The sequence below is a fragment of the Microcebus murinus genome, chromosome 15, assembly GCF_040939455.1.
Source record: "Microcebus murinus isolate Inina chromosome 15, M.murinus_Inina_mat1.0, whole genome shotgun sequence".
In the NCBI taxonomy this organism is placed as follows: Eukaryota; Metazoa; Chordata; class Mammalia; order Primates; family Cheirogaleidae; genus Microcebus; species Microcebus murinus.
This window is the reverse complement of record NC_134118.1, coordinates 40186343-40203383: the sequence shown is the minus strand read 5'-3', so window position 1 is coordinate 40203383 and position 17041 is coordinate 40186343. Positions and strand designations below refer to the sequence as shown.

At 45.2% G+C, this 17041-nt stretch overlaps 1 protein-coding gene across 2 annotated transcripts in view; it reads right to left on the bottom strand.

Annotated features, from left to right (window-relative positions):
- The window catches only part of NR3C2 (nuclear receptor subfamily 3 group C member 2), a 335001-nt gene extending 320797 nt beyond the window's left edge, over window positions 1-14204 (bottom strand). Inside the window, exons 1-2 of one of the 2 annotated variants that reach the window (XM_076010596.1) lie at window positions 13610-14204; window positions 4283-6041 (exon numbers count right to left, since the gene is read on the bottom strand). In XM_076010596.1, the coding sequence (XP_075866711.1) occupies window positions 4283-6039 (1757 nt within the window). In that variant the 5' untranslated portion in view covers window positions 6040-6041; window positions 13610-14204. Of the gene's footprint in view, window positions 1-4282; window positions 6042-11299; window positions 11654-13609 lie in introns of those variants that run through there. The other variant, XM_012783749.3, reaches the window with a different exon arrangement.
- Between the last annotated feature and the right edge of the window lie 2837 nt (window positions 14205-17041).

Below are 17041 nucleotides of genomic sequence, written 5' to 3'. Positions count from 1 at the left end.
ACTTTGTCACAAATTCCCTGACTTATGAAGCTTTTAGTTTATCATATAAGGTGAACTTCAAAAAACTTCAGGGACAATGGAAAATTAAAAAAAAAAAACCATATTATTTACTAAACTGTTTCATTCTATCATGAAAAAAATTCAGCATATATTTAGATATCTAATTACTTGTCTTGAAATCTAGCAGAATATGCCCTTTGAAATAGTGAACTTTATATTCAAAAGTCTAAGTCAAATTTACAAACGCGTTATGCTGCTATCGAAGTGACTATGACCATCAACCATAAACAGCCAATGTTATGTCAACACAAATACCCTGTTTCCATGAGGAAGAGAGTAAATAAAAAGAACTAGGAATTCATAGTAAATATTAGATTTTATTAAAAAATCCTGATAAAAACACATACACAGAAACTCATCTTTTCAAGTAAAATGATAGGGGCACCCCTCTTCACTTTTAATTTAAAATGGTAAATAGAAATGATCTTTTTCTATCCAGACTACCCTGAAAACTATGGAGCTAGCCTTGTGACTAAAGAATACTTGAAACCAGATTTGCAAATATGTTAAGGGACACTCTATTTTGATTCTTCAAAGGAAACTGTACAACCACTGGGTAGTTTTCACTGGCAGACCTCAGAGAGCACGCAGTTCCACTTATTCACTTTAAGATGAAGAAACTGAGGCAGAGAGAAGCTGTAACTCACCCAAGGTCACAGTTTTGTTTGTGTCCAAGCTGACAGGGGAACACCAATCTACATGACACAACTAGGTCCAGCGCCCATTTCAAGGGCTTTACATTTAGCTTTGTCATAATTTACTTTACAATTTGGCACTCAGACAATTCAGTCACTGGAAATTATTAACAGGTGACTTTCATCACCACGCTCACAGAATGCCCATAGACCGAAATAAAGACAACACACACCTCGCAGCCATTACTCATTTGTCAGCCTGAAAAATTAATCTTGGTGAGAATCATTTTTCTTATTTGAATAGTATACTCCTTCCTCAGAATAATATTCAGGAAGGCTAATACAAATAATGTAATATCCTCTTTCTTCATTAACCTCCAAAGGGTGTATATCGAATAGACCAGCACAGTTTTCACTCTTAAAAAGCATTCAGGATCCCAAAAAGCTGTTGTTTATGTGAGTTATACCTATTGATGATTGTCATAATAAAAACTAAAACTAATATTAGTTTAAATTAAATTAGAAATTAAAATATTTTAATTCATTTGAAAATGAGTCATTACATCTTAAATTCATGGTTATAAAAAATATATATATTTCCTCAAACAAAAAACTTCAGTGAGAAGAGTGATACTCTACTACATTTTTTGCAAGAATGTTGCCTCACGTAATAGGAGACAGCCATATTTTCATATCTACTTCTGTATTCAACATGTGGTACTATGTTTTGCTTCAAATATATGAAGAAAACCTGACATCATATAGATATGCTGTTGGAAAAGAGGAGGAATATTTTAATGGTCTTTTCAGATAACTGTAGATATGATTCTTTGATACTACATTGAAAATTAATAGTGAGTAGTTTTTTTAAAGGTTAGTTGCAGTGTGGAATCTGAAACAATATCAATGAACTTTTCAGACACTATTATATTAAAATTCATTAGTCTACTTTCCATTTTGAGTGGATATTTTACTTGGTTTCTGACTTAATAAACTTCCTGGAGAAGGTCTCAGGAGCCCCAAATGACACTTTGAGATCTACTAGAAGATAGTATAGTTCAGAGTCAATCTAAAGATGAAGAAGAATACTACTAAACCTGGAAGCAGTACACACTGCTTTGATCTTTCATGATGTTCTATTTATTCAACATTCTCTGAAATGAGGAATCATCACCATAAATTAAGAAATAGGCAATTAAGTTGGATTTTGGTCCAAAAGACACAAAATAAGAGACCAATGATGAAGCCTGGATGAGGTTAAATTAAATATTGTAATATACAGACTGAAATCTAGAAGGAGGTCTAAATATCCTCTGATCCTTGAGCCTTTATTCTGAGAATGATCAAAACAAATAGCTTTGGATGATATTTACAGGGAAAGTTTATAAAGAATCATTAATCTATAAGAGATTTCAAAGAACTTTAAAGCTCTGAGATTAAAGTTTTGGAAAACTTAACTGGCACAAAACTAGTAAGTATGTAAATAGAATGAATCCCCGTTGACTTTATTAACAAATATATAAGGAATTTTGGAATACTCAATAGTAGACACCAGACAACACCTCCAGGGCCCACAAATATACCATAGGCTCAAAGTCACTAATTCACATGAACAGGTTTAAGGCTATGTATGAGTCACTGGGCCATCAGGCAATGCTTCGTGAGTTGAGCATGAAAACTACGATGAAAGTAGAAATAAGATATTTAACAAATGTAAGAGATACTTAATGATTTTATTGACTCTAATATTTCCACCAGAAACGTCATGACCCAAAGCAATAGTTTTCAAAACAAAAAGACCATAAATAGAATTGTAGTGGCAGAGGTACAGTGCCTAACCCTTAAAATAAATCAGTTTAATCAAAAGAAATTATCAAATACTTATTTTAATAGTTAAATATTTCTTTAAAAGATTTTGTGGAATTTCATATAAGAAAAAAGAAAAAAAAAGAAACTAAAGATTATGAAACCACTTAACAGCTAAAATGTATATAATGCATACTAATATACCAGAAGATATTCAAAGTACTTCTCATAAACTAATTCACTTAAATTGTCTTACCTACCTTTGAGATGGGTACTATTTAATCCCTTTATACAGATGAGAGAACAAAGGCCCAGAGAGGTAAAGAGATGTACACAAGGACAGAAATCAATTACCTAGCAGACCGGGGAATTCAACCAGCCATGCTCTTAACTACCAGGGTATACAGGCTAACTCACTAAAATCATGAGTTACAAAAATATCCACATACACGCAAAAATTCCCTTCCCTAAAAGTAAAGCAAAGCACTTGCAGTAAAACACATGCTGAGTCTGGTTCTGATGGCAGCCATGCTATCTCATGACCCCTGTTGGAGTTCAGAGACAGCATTAGAATATGATTGAAGAGGTCACACTATGGAAGACTATAAGAATATATCCTTTATGGGATGTTTGCTCCCATAAAAGCAAGGAAAGCAAGGTGTGAGCCAATGAAAATGAAACGAATGCACAAATTAAAGTATTTGCTTTGGGTTTGGAAAAAACCAGAACAGGAGAAAGATATGAAAGTACATGTAAACCCTATATCCTGTCAATGGGATGGACATATTTCCCATCAAATAAATTTTCAAGGAAATAAGGAAAAATATTCACATATTGCTAGATGCTAAAGGAATAAACTATATCTACAAAATCTATTCTATATTCCATAAAGGAATCATTTATCACAACCATGTAATAAAAACAGCACTGAAGCAAAGTCCAACGCAAGGACTCATTGTATAACTTAGAACCACCCTTTAACGTCATATCTAAAACCTCTTCCTTGTTTTTTTCTAAATATATACAACATGCTATCTGCTACGAGGAAAGCCAGAGATATTTTACAGTAAATAAAGTATGTCTTCTTGCAGATCTGAAATGTTATAAATATTCGAAATCAAAACTGCTGTGACGTATTTCACTTCCAAAAAGAATAGGAAAGCAAGACTGTCCACTTAGTAATTTTAGATGTGCTGAGTCTTTAAAAGCCCTCAACAGTTAAGGAAATGATTTATTTGCACTGAAAACCGCAACTTTCATATAATTAACCTACCTAGAAAAGGGCAGGAGGGAGGGAAGCTTGTGGGTAACAGGTTTGGAATTCAATTTTATTTTTCACAACCAATGAAGTGATTAATAAAGCTAAGGAAAAAAGACTGAGACCACAAAGAAACTAATTTAAAGCAATTTTAGTGAACCAGAAAACAGCTAAGGGGAAAAAAAAATCCAGCACTAGTCTCTTAAATATAGTAACTGGCAGGAAAAAAATAAACATTTTCCAAACACCTAAAACAGGCAACAAGGGTTTGGGGGAGACATCTATATATGCCCCTTCAAAGTCAACACGGTTATTTTCTAAGAGATTTTAAGAATTTTTTGTTCTTACACTTCAATAAAAGATGTAACCTTGTATCAAGCAAAGGGAAGAGCATTAAATGGCCATCCTTAAAGCAAAAATAAAGCAGTATGCTGAAACATGTTTATCAACTGCAAAGATAATGCTAACCTTCAACATTTCAGAGAGCCATGATTTTCCAAAAGAAGAGAAGAAACCGACTTACCTTGATACGTTTTCTGGAATGTATTCTAGGACCGGATATCCATCACTTCTTCTAGATGACAGGTCACCATGTGATTTCCATGACTCCACTAAAGTATTGACAGGAGGAAAGGAACTCAGGTGTTGGAAAGACTGGTCTCTAGGGGATCGTGATAGAGATATTGTACCTTGAGCACCAATCCTGTAGTGAAAGGACTGTCCACCTGAATTCACACCAACAATGGCAGAGGAAGGGATGCTGGCCTCTGGGTAATAGCTCCCATCATCGGGTTCTTGTTTAATCCCCATTGGGAATCCGCTGCCTTCACAGTTACCATCAAACCCGGGCACCGGTGGTCCTAAAATTCCTGATAGAGAATAATAATCTTTATCATCCATAAAGGAAAAATATGAGCCATCCATAAATGGAAATGGGTTTACTGTTGGATTCCCTTTAAAAGAGGCGCCTGAACATGAATGCTTGGTTGATTCTTGTTTTATTGGAACCGAGAATGGAGAATCAGAATTTATTTTGCTATTTCCTCCTAGACAGGAGCTGCTAAAAGCTCCATCTGGTTCTGGTTTTATGTACTGGACGATGTTAAGCTGGCCAGTGACCCCATTTGAGATGGCACTCTCTACTTCCTCAGTCTTGGGAAAAGAGACCTCTCGAGCACCCTTCTCGTGTGTGTCCGGACTAGGAACCACATCCCGGGCTGCACCGGATCCAGCAGAGGTGCTAGAAGCAGGATAGCTGAAGGCATTGTTTATAGGGCTACAGATAGATCCCACAGTACTGGCTGTCGGACTGGAAAGCGTGGATCTGTTGTTTGTGTTGGAAGGGCTGGAAACGGAGCACCTTGAGTTGTTGATATTTGCGGGGCTGGACACAGAGGATCTCAGAGTGACGTTGTTAGGACTGGAGACTGGAGATTTTACGCTGCAGTGACTCGGAGGGCTGGAAATTGGGGACTTCATGCTACTTAATGGACTTGAGAGGGGAGAGCCCACGTTGCTAGCGTGCGCGGGGCTGTGTGACCTGGAGCCTCGACTTTCAACGTTAGGGGAGCACGTCAGAGGAGTTCCCTGGGTGACAGGGCTGTGCACTGGGAAACTGCCAAAGCTGGCTGTGGTGGAGGACACAGAGTTGATTCCGGCGGGGCTGCAAACCGAAGAGCTCATGTTCAGAGGGCTGCAGACAGACGGGCTCTTCTCATGGCACATGATAGGGCTTTTAACCATGGCGCGCATCACCCCACCATTCACGGAGCTCCCCGAGTCCGACATGAACGATCTCAAGGGCCTGCTCATGCTGCTTAGAGTGGAAGGACGATGGCCATTTTCTTTGTAAAATTTCATGAGCTGTTCAACATTTTGATAAATCTTAGCTGGACTCATGCTCCCTTGTGGGTTCTGCTGATCGTAGGTGTAGTCAGCATCTCTTACAGAATCCATGTATAAACCCATGGACTCAGCCACAGTTGCTGAAAGTTCCTTAGACTCCAGCTCCGTCTTAATGTCAGATGTTAAAACCCCAGACAGACTGCTGTCTTGCTGAAGGCAAGGGAGTAGTTCGTGTTTTTCTTTGCTGCTTCCTTGAGTACTGTTGTTTGGAATAGCACCGGAAACGCAGCTTACATTGACAATCTCCATGTAGTTGTTCTCATCAGTCTTCTCCGTAGGATCCAGGGAAGCACGCTCCACGGTCTGAGATGCTTGACCCCACCGTCTTTCCATATCTAGACCTTCAGGGAGACTGTGGTAGCCTTTGGTCTCCATAGCTAACAAATAAATTTATATTAAAAAAAAATTAGAGTCAGTTATAGCAATATTACTCTAAAAGACATTCTAAAATTGCATCTACTAAGCTGCAAAACACTTAACTGATTATAAGCATTGTTTTTAGTTAAGTTAAAAATGTTACCTTCTTGAATGCTGACATAACAGAGTATTGACTATAACTTGTCCAGATGCCAGAATAAGAGAAGCAATCATATACAACGGTTTTGTAGCTACATAAAAATAATATGCTTGCTATAACACAGGCTTTAGAGCTCGGAATCAATAATTACAAATGCTAACTTATTTAATATTCAAAGTAATCCTGGGCATTGATGAGACAGGCAAAGGGGGAAACTGAGGACTTAGGGAGGTGAGTGACTTGCCCAAAGTCAAAGACACAGTAAGCAACAGAGCGGGTTTTAAAACTAAATCTTTCCATCATGTGGAAGCTGCCTTCCATATCCAATACGTGGCCTTGTTAGAAACAATATGGAAATGCAATTAAAGTTACCCTTTCCAAGTCTAAACTCACCAAGTGAATTATCACAGGAAAAATAATTTATGAATTATTTCTAAAATAATAAGACTTTCTTCAGCTAGATCAGTGAAGAAGATAATTTAATGTCAACTCTGAAAAGATTTATATATCCTGATGCAGGTGGTCCACAGCTCAGAGAGGCTGTGTGACTACCCAGGAATGCCAGAACTCTGTTCTGTATGACACTCCTGGCAAGGACTGTGACACACGCCCTGAGCTAGTGGCATCCTCTGCCGAAAAGACTCCCAACAATCAGACAATTTTCACTCCCAACAGTAAATGAAGTTTGAGAGGGGTCCTGAAAATTTGAGCATTCATTCATTCAATAATATTTACCAAGTAAGTGTTTGCTATGTCCTGGGCCTAAGACCAGTCACTGAATCCATAGGGATAAACAGAACAGGGACAGTCCCTATCCTCAAGGAGTCCACAAGATTGTTTTATACATATATAAATATATATATATATATATATAAAAAACCATATCCATTAGCTCTATAAATAAATTTGTTTCATGGACAGATTATAATAGGCTATATTTATATAATGCTTACATATTATATAATTCGATGACCTATTACAAGCCTTTTACATATATGAACTCATTTATCCTCACAAACAACCCTTTATGACTGGTAAAAGTATTATCTAAGTAATACAAGTAGACAAACGAGGCACTGGCCACACAGCTAAGTGTAAGAGCTGGACTTTGGTCCAGGATCTCTCTCTATACCAGGGTTTCTCCACTTATGCACTACTGGCACTTTGGGCCCGATAACTATCAGTTGAGGAGGTCTGCCCCACACGTTGTACGATGTTTAGCAGCATCCCTGACCCCTGCCCACTACATGCCAGTAGCAGTCCCCTCCCCAGTTGCAACAAAGAAAAATGTCTCTAGACATTATCTAATGCCCCTGGGGGGCAAAACCAAATCGCCCCTGGTTGAGAGCCACCACGCTAAAGAAATGAATCTTAAATAAACTCATTTTCGATAAAATTTTATTTGTACATTTTAGCATTTTAAAACCGCTGAAATCTGTACATATTTTTCTAATCTTTTCAAGTCAGTAAACAAGACCCAATAAAAGTCCTGATCTAAAGGATGCCATTTCTGCCATTCTGTACACAAACATGACATCAGGCCTCTCATCTTTCCCTCCCCTGGCACTCACTACCTACCCCCATTCTCTCCACCTTCCCCTCACTATAGAGAGACTAGGAAGTCCTTTTGCTACAGAACTTATATTAAGTAGCACTGAAAAATAAAATAATGGCTCTACTAAATAAATTGGCACTAGATAGCACAAGGCTCTATAATGAATTGTCAAAGTATTATAATAACCTTTTACTTTTCTGTGTTTTACACTAGATTTTAAGTTGAAGGTAGAAACTATTAATCTCACCACTGTATCCCAAGTGGACAGCACATCACAAATAAAAATTTAAACTAGTATAATATAATCAATAATTGATTCGTGAACATTTAAATCTACCAATTATGTAGTCTGCTTTTATGTAAAGAACATTATCCTGCGAATTCCTAATCAAAAATCACAAAACAGGAGAAAATAAATCAAAATACAAAGATTGAGGCGCTTATCTGTTAATTCCATCCAAAAAATTTGGTGTGGATGAAAGCTAGGAAAAGGTGAAAGGAAGGAAGGAAACACACACACACACACACACAGTGAATTGGGCCCCAAATTGCTAATACTGGCCTCTTCTATTTTACTAAAAAGCCATTTACTCATAGCTATGGGTTGAAAAATGTCAGTAAATATCACGTTCTTCTTCTACTTCTACCTAAGAATATTCTGTGCTCCCCATATCAAAGACTAATGAATATATAGCTGTGATATAGATGGTTCAGGCTCAAATTCATTAAACACCACGAGAAACAGGTCTGTTCATGTTTAATAGAATACCTTCTGTGCATCTCACCCCACGTACCCCCAAACTCACATTCCCTCTCTTGGCCAAGTGCACCAACATCTACCCAAATGCCTAGAAGTTACTCTTGCCTCGGTGCCCTTTCCAAGAGGCCTTCATTGGTGAACTCCTCTTCACTCACACGGTTACAGCTTCATTTTCTCTCCTTGTCCTAGGCAACAGAGCTCTCTACCCTGAGTCTGAACGGGGTCCCTGCCCAGATCCCTCTCCAAAAATCCATCCTCCAAATTACCTTTTGGGAACAGCGGTCACGCATCGCTTTTCTGAAATTTCACAGTATAAATTTACATGCTAAAACCACCTAGCAGATTGTACAGTGCAGAAACCGGTTTACTCTTAATCCAGCATTCCCTAAATAATTTGGCCATGGCATCCTTTTTTCACGGAACACCTACTAAGATTCTGAGGGACTCTTTTCAGCACGGTGCCCCAAAGCACGAGCCACAGCCCAGATTCATGAGGCTGTATGAAGACTTGAAGAGAACCCATAATGGAGATGGTGACACCAAAGATAGTCTTAAAGCACTCACGGAGGAAACACCTGTATCATCTAACTACAGCTGATCACAATTTTCCTAGTCCTATTTGACTAGCCTTCAACTCTCTTAACAGAAAACATCATGTATCTCACCACATTATGGACAGGCTACCATTAAAGAATCTGCAAAAGGCTTTGCTGAAATCTAAAGTAGCTTTGTTCAAGGTATTCTCATCTACCAACCCAACGCACCTCTCCACAAAGGAAGTAAAGGCTGGCAACAGTCAAACACAAAAGAATAGAGGACAAATATTTAGCATCTGCATGGCTTCCACTGCAAACATCTTTTTTAGATCAGATTTTTAAAAAATAATATTACTGAAATATCTTGCATTCTCTCTATTATTTTAATTAGTCTTTTCTGTAAACAAATGGATCAGGTTAGGAATTTATTTCCTACGGCACCCAGGGCACAGAGGTCTTTTGAGAATCGACACAATGACCCCCCCCCCTTAAGCAGAATTTCAGTCAACCTGAATTTACTAGTAAATACTAGAATGACTAGTTGATAAATATGATTCTCACAGGACTTAATATCCAGACGGTAAAGGGAAAGTTTAGTCACTGAAGTATAAAGTGAGGCAGGTAGTGGTATACAAATCTAGCTAATGTAAAATCAGGCTTGTTTGCCTCACGATGGAAACTATACCAGTGATTCTCTTGGGACAAAGGCAAAACCCATTATGAACTTGTAATTTTCATGTAAATGGCCTCTCCCTAAAATATAAAGGAAATTCACAAGAGTACAGTAAAGTACTGGTGAAGGTGCCACATCTGAAACACTATTTCACAAAGGAAAACCTGACTTTAAAATGTTACGTTTTACAAACTGTACTAAATTGCCCTCTTCCATAAGGAAGTAGCTTTTTTTTAAAGAAAATTAACAAAGATCCTTGCAAATTTGTATTTTATCTGAAAACACTTTCACTTTTAATATCCCCCCCAACACAGTCTCATTTTAAGGGCATCATTTTCTATAGTTATTTCACTATAATAAGGTACTTTAAAGACTAAGGCTAAATAATTTAAAAATCAACATCGGGCTGCATAGTTGTAAAAGTTCACTGTACGTGACTACTTTTTGTCATTCCTACTACAGAACTAGTATGTTTTCCTCTGTTATAGACGAGGTAAATGATAGAAATCTGCCCAAGGTCACCTAAGAGAGCAGGAGAACCAGTTAGAACTGAGCACACCTGATTTCTATTCACTCACCTAATTTACTGAGCCACCTGATCTTTCCAAAATCCCCAAACAAAACTATGCCTCCCTTAAAGGAAAAAGCTCCACTTTAGATTATTTTTTAAAAACTTCTCTCCTCAAGCATTTCCAAGACAGGGGGCCAGGATGTCAAAAACATAAAATTAAAACTTCACAGCAGGACCTTATAGATAGAGAATGCTGTTATCATTACTATGTAAATGTCATCAATAACAGCACCAAGAGAAATGGTAATACAAAATGTTAAGCAGCAATTTGGTGCATTTAAAATTCCGCGGTTTCGAAAGCTAGTCTACTAACAAAAGTTTTCCAAACTCCTATGTTATGCTAAATAATTAAAATTGACGGTGCCATAAGCCATTATGATTTAAACATGGTCTTTTAAAATTCTGTAGGCAAAGCCACGCACCTAAAATTCAGTAGTAGGGTAAGGATGCCACCAAAAGCAGCTTCATCCCTTCTTCCCTGCCCTTAGAATTGTAACTGATGCCATAGGAAGCGTAGCGTCTCTCTGGAGTTTCGTGGATCCTAGGGGACGTTAAATGCACGAATTTCCAGAGCCCCTTTCATACGGGATCTATTAGGATCTATATCTCCTTCAACTGCCCTTTTCCGCTGCACCTCCAGCTGAGATTTGGGAGCTTCCGCAATTGACAGAGGAAAGAAATAATATTCAAACGTCCTTTTAAAATTGTACAAGGAAAACGATCCGAAATTCATCTTTGGGGAAAGGGAAGGGAGGTAGACCTCCCATTGCCAAAGGCGGTCAAAAGCTGCTCTTTGGAGGGCATTTATCCAAAGTGGCCAAACTTTCCCAAAATAGTCCTCTGGCGGCCAACGGGGGGGAGGAAAGTGGAAAACCAAAACAAAACAACAAGCACACAGCACCATACTGACTGTGCCTCCGGATTACGCAGCCACTTCTCTCCCTGCAAAGTGCACGCTCCGGCGGGCGCGTCGGCCGCACGCCGAGCAGGGCGAGCGGTGCCCCGCCGCGCACCCCTACACACCTGCCGCGGCCGGGGTCCGTCTCTCGCCGTCTACCTGTTGCAGCGCTTGCCACCGCCACGACACCCCTGCTGCGGAGCCCCCCTAAATCCAACCACATCCAGGCCAGCAAGTGCCGCTCTCCCTGCAGCGGGAGAGCCCGAGGCGGCACCGCTCCCGCACCCAGGTGACTGCACGGGCTTCCTCCGAGCAGCCTGAAGTTGGCTCGCGTCTCCCGGGCCCAATGACACCCCGGGCGCGGAGGGGCTGAGGGGAGGGGGCAGGGGCAGGGCCAGAGCTAGCAAAAGAGGGAGGGAGAGGGCGGGCGACAGCCCGGAGGGGGAGTGGGCCAAGTGGAGGGCCGGCCCTTTTAAAAGCGGGTCACATGTCCAGATAAAGTTCAGGTTGCCCTGAGCCCTTCCCATTGGCCCGGAGGGAAGCAAGGCTCCACGCCGCACGGGTCAGGCGGGCTTCTCATTGGACAATGCGGGCTGTCAGTCACCAGGCGGGCGACATGACTGATACAAAGTTGCTGCGACACAGCCTGCACTCGGCAGCTTCCTTAAAGCCGCAGCAGCGGTGGGCGCTTGGGCCGCCGGGCGGTGGCTACGACACCAGGTGCCTCCCGCACGCTGCCCCCGGCCCCGCTCGCTCGGCCGCCCCAAACTTCCTCACGCCCACCCCGCTCTCCTCCTGGCCGACCCCAGGATATCTGGAGAGGCGGAAAGTGTGGTGACGCGGAAGAAGTGGGTTTTTCCGCGAGCAGTCAAGGGGCTGTCCCCTCACGCTCTCCACCTGCAGCTCCAGGTGAGCGGCAGCCCAGACCCCAGCACCGCCCACAGCGCCCGCGCGCAGGGGACGACTCTGGGTGGGCTTCACCCGACCCCCGAGGCTCCTCTCTCCGCCCCTTTCCTCCGGCTCCGGAGTTACCTCTCGGCAGAGCAGCCGCAGCCTCCGCTGCCAGCTAGCAAGAGGATCACGTTCCCACTCGATTTGAATTTCCTTGTTTTAACCGTGCAGGAAAAGCCCTTTAAACACAGCCTTCCTCCCGCCCCCTAACCCCCCAGCACCAAAACAAAAAAAAGTGCCAGGATCAAGAGCTGCTGCTCTCCTTCCCTATAATTTTGTTACTGTACTTTCTACTTTAGTATTGGATTTTTCCACTAGTTCAATTTGAAAGAGGGCTCACCATCAAGGATATTCACTTTATAATGGGGGGGGGAGGCATAATTGGGAGAAACCCACAGGAGCGGGGAAGGAACCAGACTGTTTTCCAAGGATCGCGTGTCTGCACGAAGAAATTTCGGTTTCCCTCCAACCGCCCCCACCTCGATTCTCCTCCCGCCCACCCCAATGCTGCAGTTACTAAGCAAAAGGATGGCTTTCTTAACTTTGATGTCTAAGGACTTTTAGGCCCCGTGTGTGAGGCTCCGTTTCTGGCTCCCGGCCGGCCTGGAGTCAGCAGCAGTGACGTACACACCTAAATCTGGTCCCCCGGCCCTCGGCGACCCGCGGCCGGGCGGCGGCAGCTGTGCAGCCTCCCCTCTCGCCCTTGCCCCGCGCGCGCCAGAGCCCCGGGGCGGCGGGGGGGAGGGACACCCGGTGCCCAAAGGCCCCTCCTCTCCTCGCAGTTAGTTAAGCGTCGGGATTCCCGACCCCGAACCCACAGAGATTCGAACTCTAAGCCGCTCCAGTCGGAAACTCCCTCGAGACGGGGGCGACAGCGGCGGCGCGGGCGAGCCGGTTCTGACCACCGACTCCGGTGCCCTCCAGTCCCGGGCGCGGAGCGGCCCCCGGCGGCCCCGCGGCCAGGAGTCCCCGCCGAGTGCCCCAACTTTCCCGCGGGGCCGCCGTCACGCGCGCTCTCCCGGGCCGGCTGCAGTCGCGCATCGATCGCGCCCCGGCTGCTGGAGCGCGGGCGGGAGCAGGGGGAGTCCCGGACCCAGCGCCCGGGCGCGCGAGGCGGAGGCGGCGGCGGCGGCGGCTCAGCCGGCGTTGCCGAATTATTCATTATTAAAGGAATGGACGTGTCTCTTTTACTAAGTTTTTACCTCCTTTGGGGAGGGCCGGTCTTGCCCTGGATCTTAGCTCCTTGCAAAATCTAGGTTAGAACCGTGCAGGGGCACCCGCCGCGGTCGCTCGCCCTCCCGCCACCCAGCACCCCTGCCCCGCGGCAGCCCGGCGGGCACCTCGCCTCCCGCCCGCAGCCCACCTCCGCGCGCTAGCCCGCGCCCGCGCCCTCCGCGCGGAACCTGCCTTCCCCGGGGTCGCCCCTGCACTCTCCGGGCCCCCTCTCACCGCTGTCAGCGCAAAGTGACTGTCGCTGCACTCACCTTTTCTAGGACATGGTGGGGAGGCTCGGGCGGGGGGAGGGGGCAGCGAGACTCCCGCCGCCGCCGCTGCCGCCACCAGCAAGTCCAATACTAGCCGATCGGCGGTGAGGATGGAGAAGATGGTAATCCCGGCAGTCGCCCTACTGACGGTGGGTAGAGCGATGGAGCAATAGTGTTACCCACAGGAGGCGGCGAGGCAGCAGCGCCAAATCTCACGGAGGGGGCCGCGGGCATCCGCCCGCCCCCAGTAGCGGCGGCCTGGCCCCAGGCGGGCCCCTCTCCCGGGGCTACTGTCCGCCCCGCGTTCACGACGGCGGCCCTGGGAGCAGGGAAGTCCGGCGGGATGATCCCGCGCCGGCCGGCCCGCAGCGCCGCTCTCCGCGCCCCCTCCCCGGCGGGTGGCGGGTGACAGCTCGGGCGGCGGAGCGTGTGTATGAGGGGGCGGCCGCACGGGGAGCCCGCGGCGCCGCGGCCCCCTCCCCGGGTCACACCCTCGCTGGCAGGAGGAGGGAGCACGGCGTCTAGCCACCCGCCGGTGGGAAACTGGGCTGGGGGCGCCCGTGGCCGCCCTCCCACCCCGGCCACTGACAGCGAGACAGCTGTAGGAAAACGGCACCCGAATGCACGCACCGCCTCCACCCCGCCCGCGGCCCCCCAAGTCCGGCCCTGACCTCGCGCCTGGCCTCAGGTGCAGCTCCCGCCCGCGGGGGGAGGAGAGGGCTGGGGACCACGCGCGGGGGGCGGGAGGGAAAAGTTTCTTTTCCTGCTCCCCGGCTGCCCACCCCGCGGGGCTGCGCCTCTCCCCGCCTCCCTCGGGCTCGCCGCGCCTCCGCCCCACCCCCACCGTGGGGGGGCGCGGGGAAGGGCCGGGTGTCTGCGCGCGGGGGCGTGTAGGGCGAGTGGCGCGGGGCGGCGGCCGCGAGCGGTCCCCTCGCTCTGACGGCGGCTCAGACGCCGGTGGCGGCGGTGCCTCGGAGGGGCGAGCCGGGGAAGGGGCTGAGCGCCAGGACCCCTCCCCCGCCGCGCGCCCCGCGCCGCGCGTCCCCGCGTCGCTCCGCGCGCCCCCGCGCCCTCGCGCCCGCCCGGACAGACACCTACGCAGACGCGAAAGTGAAAGGGGGGCGGCCGGGCCCGGCGGGCGGCCGGCGGCGCGCGGGCGCGCGGGCACGCGGCGGGGGGCGAAGGATGGACCAGTGGACCGAGATCCCGGGATTCTCCCGCGCCCGCCGCTCTGCGGAGCCGCCGGCCGCCTCCTCACTCCGGAGCGTCGCCGAAGTCCCACGCCCCCACCCCCAGCCGCACGGGTCACTCCCATTAGGGGATAAGTGCGCGTGTGTGTGCGCGCGCGGGTTCTCGCGCGTCCGAGGGTATGCGAGAGGCGTTTTGCCCCAGACTCTTTCGCCGCGCCGTTACGCACACCCTTAGGTGGAAGATTGCGGGGCGGGGGGAAGAATTGTGAGTGTCACCTCCATTTACGGGCTCCCCTGCTTGTTTTTCTTTATAACTCAATTAACCCCCCCTGAACTGGCCACGCACACCCCTTTTCTGGTTTAACACTCCTTTTTCTGCAGGCTCTTCTCCCCCTCCTTCCTCTGGGTTCTTCCCGGTTTTGTTCCTAAATAGCTGTGAAAGTTGCTAATCCTTTCCCACACAGGACCGTGTCATACACGGAGCTGCCCTGTTAAAACAATCTCTGCTTTTCTCCAACCACATTCCCACTGTCCAAATATCAAGCTTCGCATCTCGAATCCACCTTTTGTCTGTTTCTTATTTGTAGGAGTGACTTCTAGATTAATATGTGTGAAGTTCTTAAGGTATATATTAGGTGAGATCAAGAAAATATTTGATATATTTTCCAAATTAATATATAGTCAGTGAACTTTGAAAAGAAACATTAAGAAGTGTACTGATGTCTGCAAACTGAATTTGGAACTGCATGAAAAATAAGCTAGATTGACATTGATCGATTGATGAAACGGAAAGAAGGACGGATAGATATGTGACAACGCATGGCTATCATACAATAGTAATGGTAGAATCTAGGTGATGGGTATACAGGTGTTCCCTGTAAAATTCCTTCAACTGTTTTGTATATTTGAAAATTTTTCATAATAAAATGTTAGATAAAAAGCCCATTTAAGGTGACCTACAATGTAAATTATTTTTACAAAATTGATAAATTAGGCATTTATTATTCCTTCCTCCTTTACAAAATGATTTGCCATAAGAATTCTTTACCTAGGTACTCCCACCATTATTTTAACTAATAATTTTAATTACAGACAACTCGATCAACTATAGTGTACAGTGGTTATTATAACTGCAACATTTTAGAAATTTAGAAGATTTTTCCTGTGTTTCTTCTTGTCTGTTTGAGACACACACACACAGCCCTATTGTCAAATTTTCATCTTCCCTGCTTTTAAAACAGTTTGGTATTACAAGGCTAAGATTGGATTTTGAAACAAATATAGATATTCTTTTGAAACTTTTTCACACCAAAATAACTTGGGCAGGGGTCCGGATGCCCTTATACACAGTATCAGCTTCTTTTATTCCGTCGGGAGAGGTGTTAGGGGATTTTGCAATTGTTAATAAGCAAAGTTTTATTTGCTTTCTTGATATCTGAGTAGTTAGAAATTTGGCCAAATGTTTCCATGTTTACGTTTCCCTCAGGTAAACCTCTTTCTCTTTATTTTCCTCTGCTGGCTGTAAGACAAAATGTGGTCCTGCCCACCCTGAAAGGAGACCAACTCCAGGGTAAGATCAGAGTCTCCCTCATGTAAAGAGAAGCTGACACTCACTGGTTTTTCCCTGGAATCCCCTCACAAGCGATGCCTCAGACAGACCCCATCAAAGAAGAGGATGCAGGGTTTTCAGGTTGTTAGGAATACTCTTAATTTCAATACCTTTTCATAAAGAGCTCTCTTGTCCTTTGCAATATCAATACTTAATTGTTTTTTAAGCTATCTCTTAACAAAGTTTATTCTTTTCATCCTTTTAAATAAGTGGATTTTTTCTTTGCAAAAGGATATTTCTTCAGCAAAATAAAAATTAAGAAAAGAGAAGCACAGAAAAGGACCTAAACTTCATCTCCTGTGTAGCTGTCAAAGAGCTTAGAGCTTGAAGCAGCACCAGACATCTCCCCTTAGACAATTATTCACCCTCTGTTCACAGTCGCAGAACCTTGGGACACCTCCCTCCCCCATCCCATTAGTGTCAAACTCCCTGAGGTTTGCCACAGTAGAGTGCACGACTCAGCGTTTGCAATTTACATGTGTGACATCACATCCTCTATTATGTAACTTCAGATACAAAGCCTAATATCATCTACGTTTGTGTTGGAAAAAATCCTCCCTAGCTCTCTATTTCAGCTTGAGCAGAGACACCCCTTCGTTCCCTGCTCCTAATTCCATTTCTTCAACAGCTGAC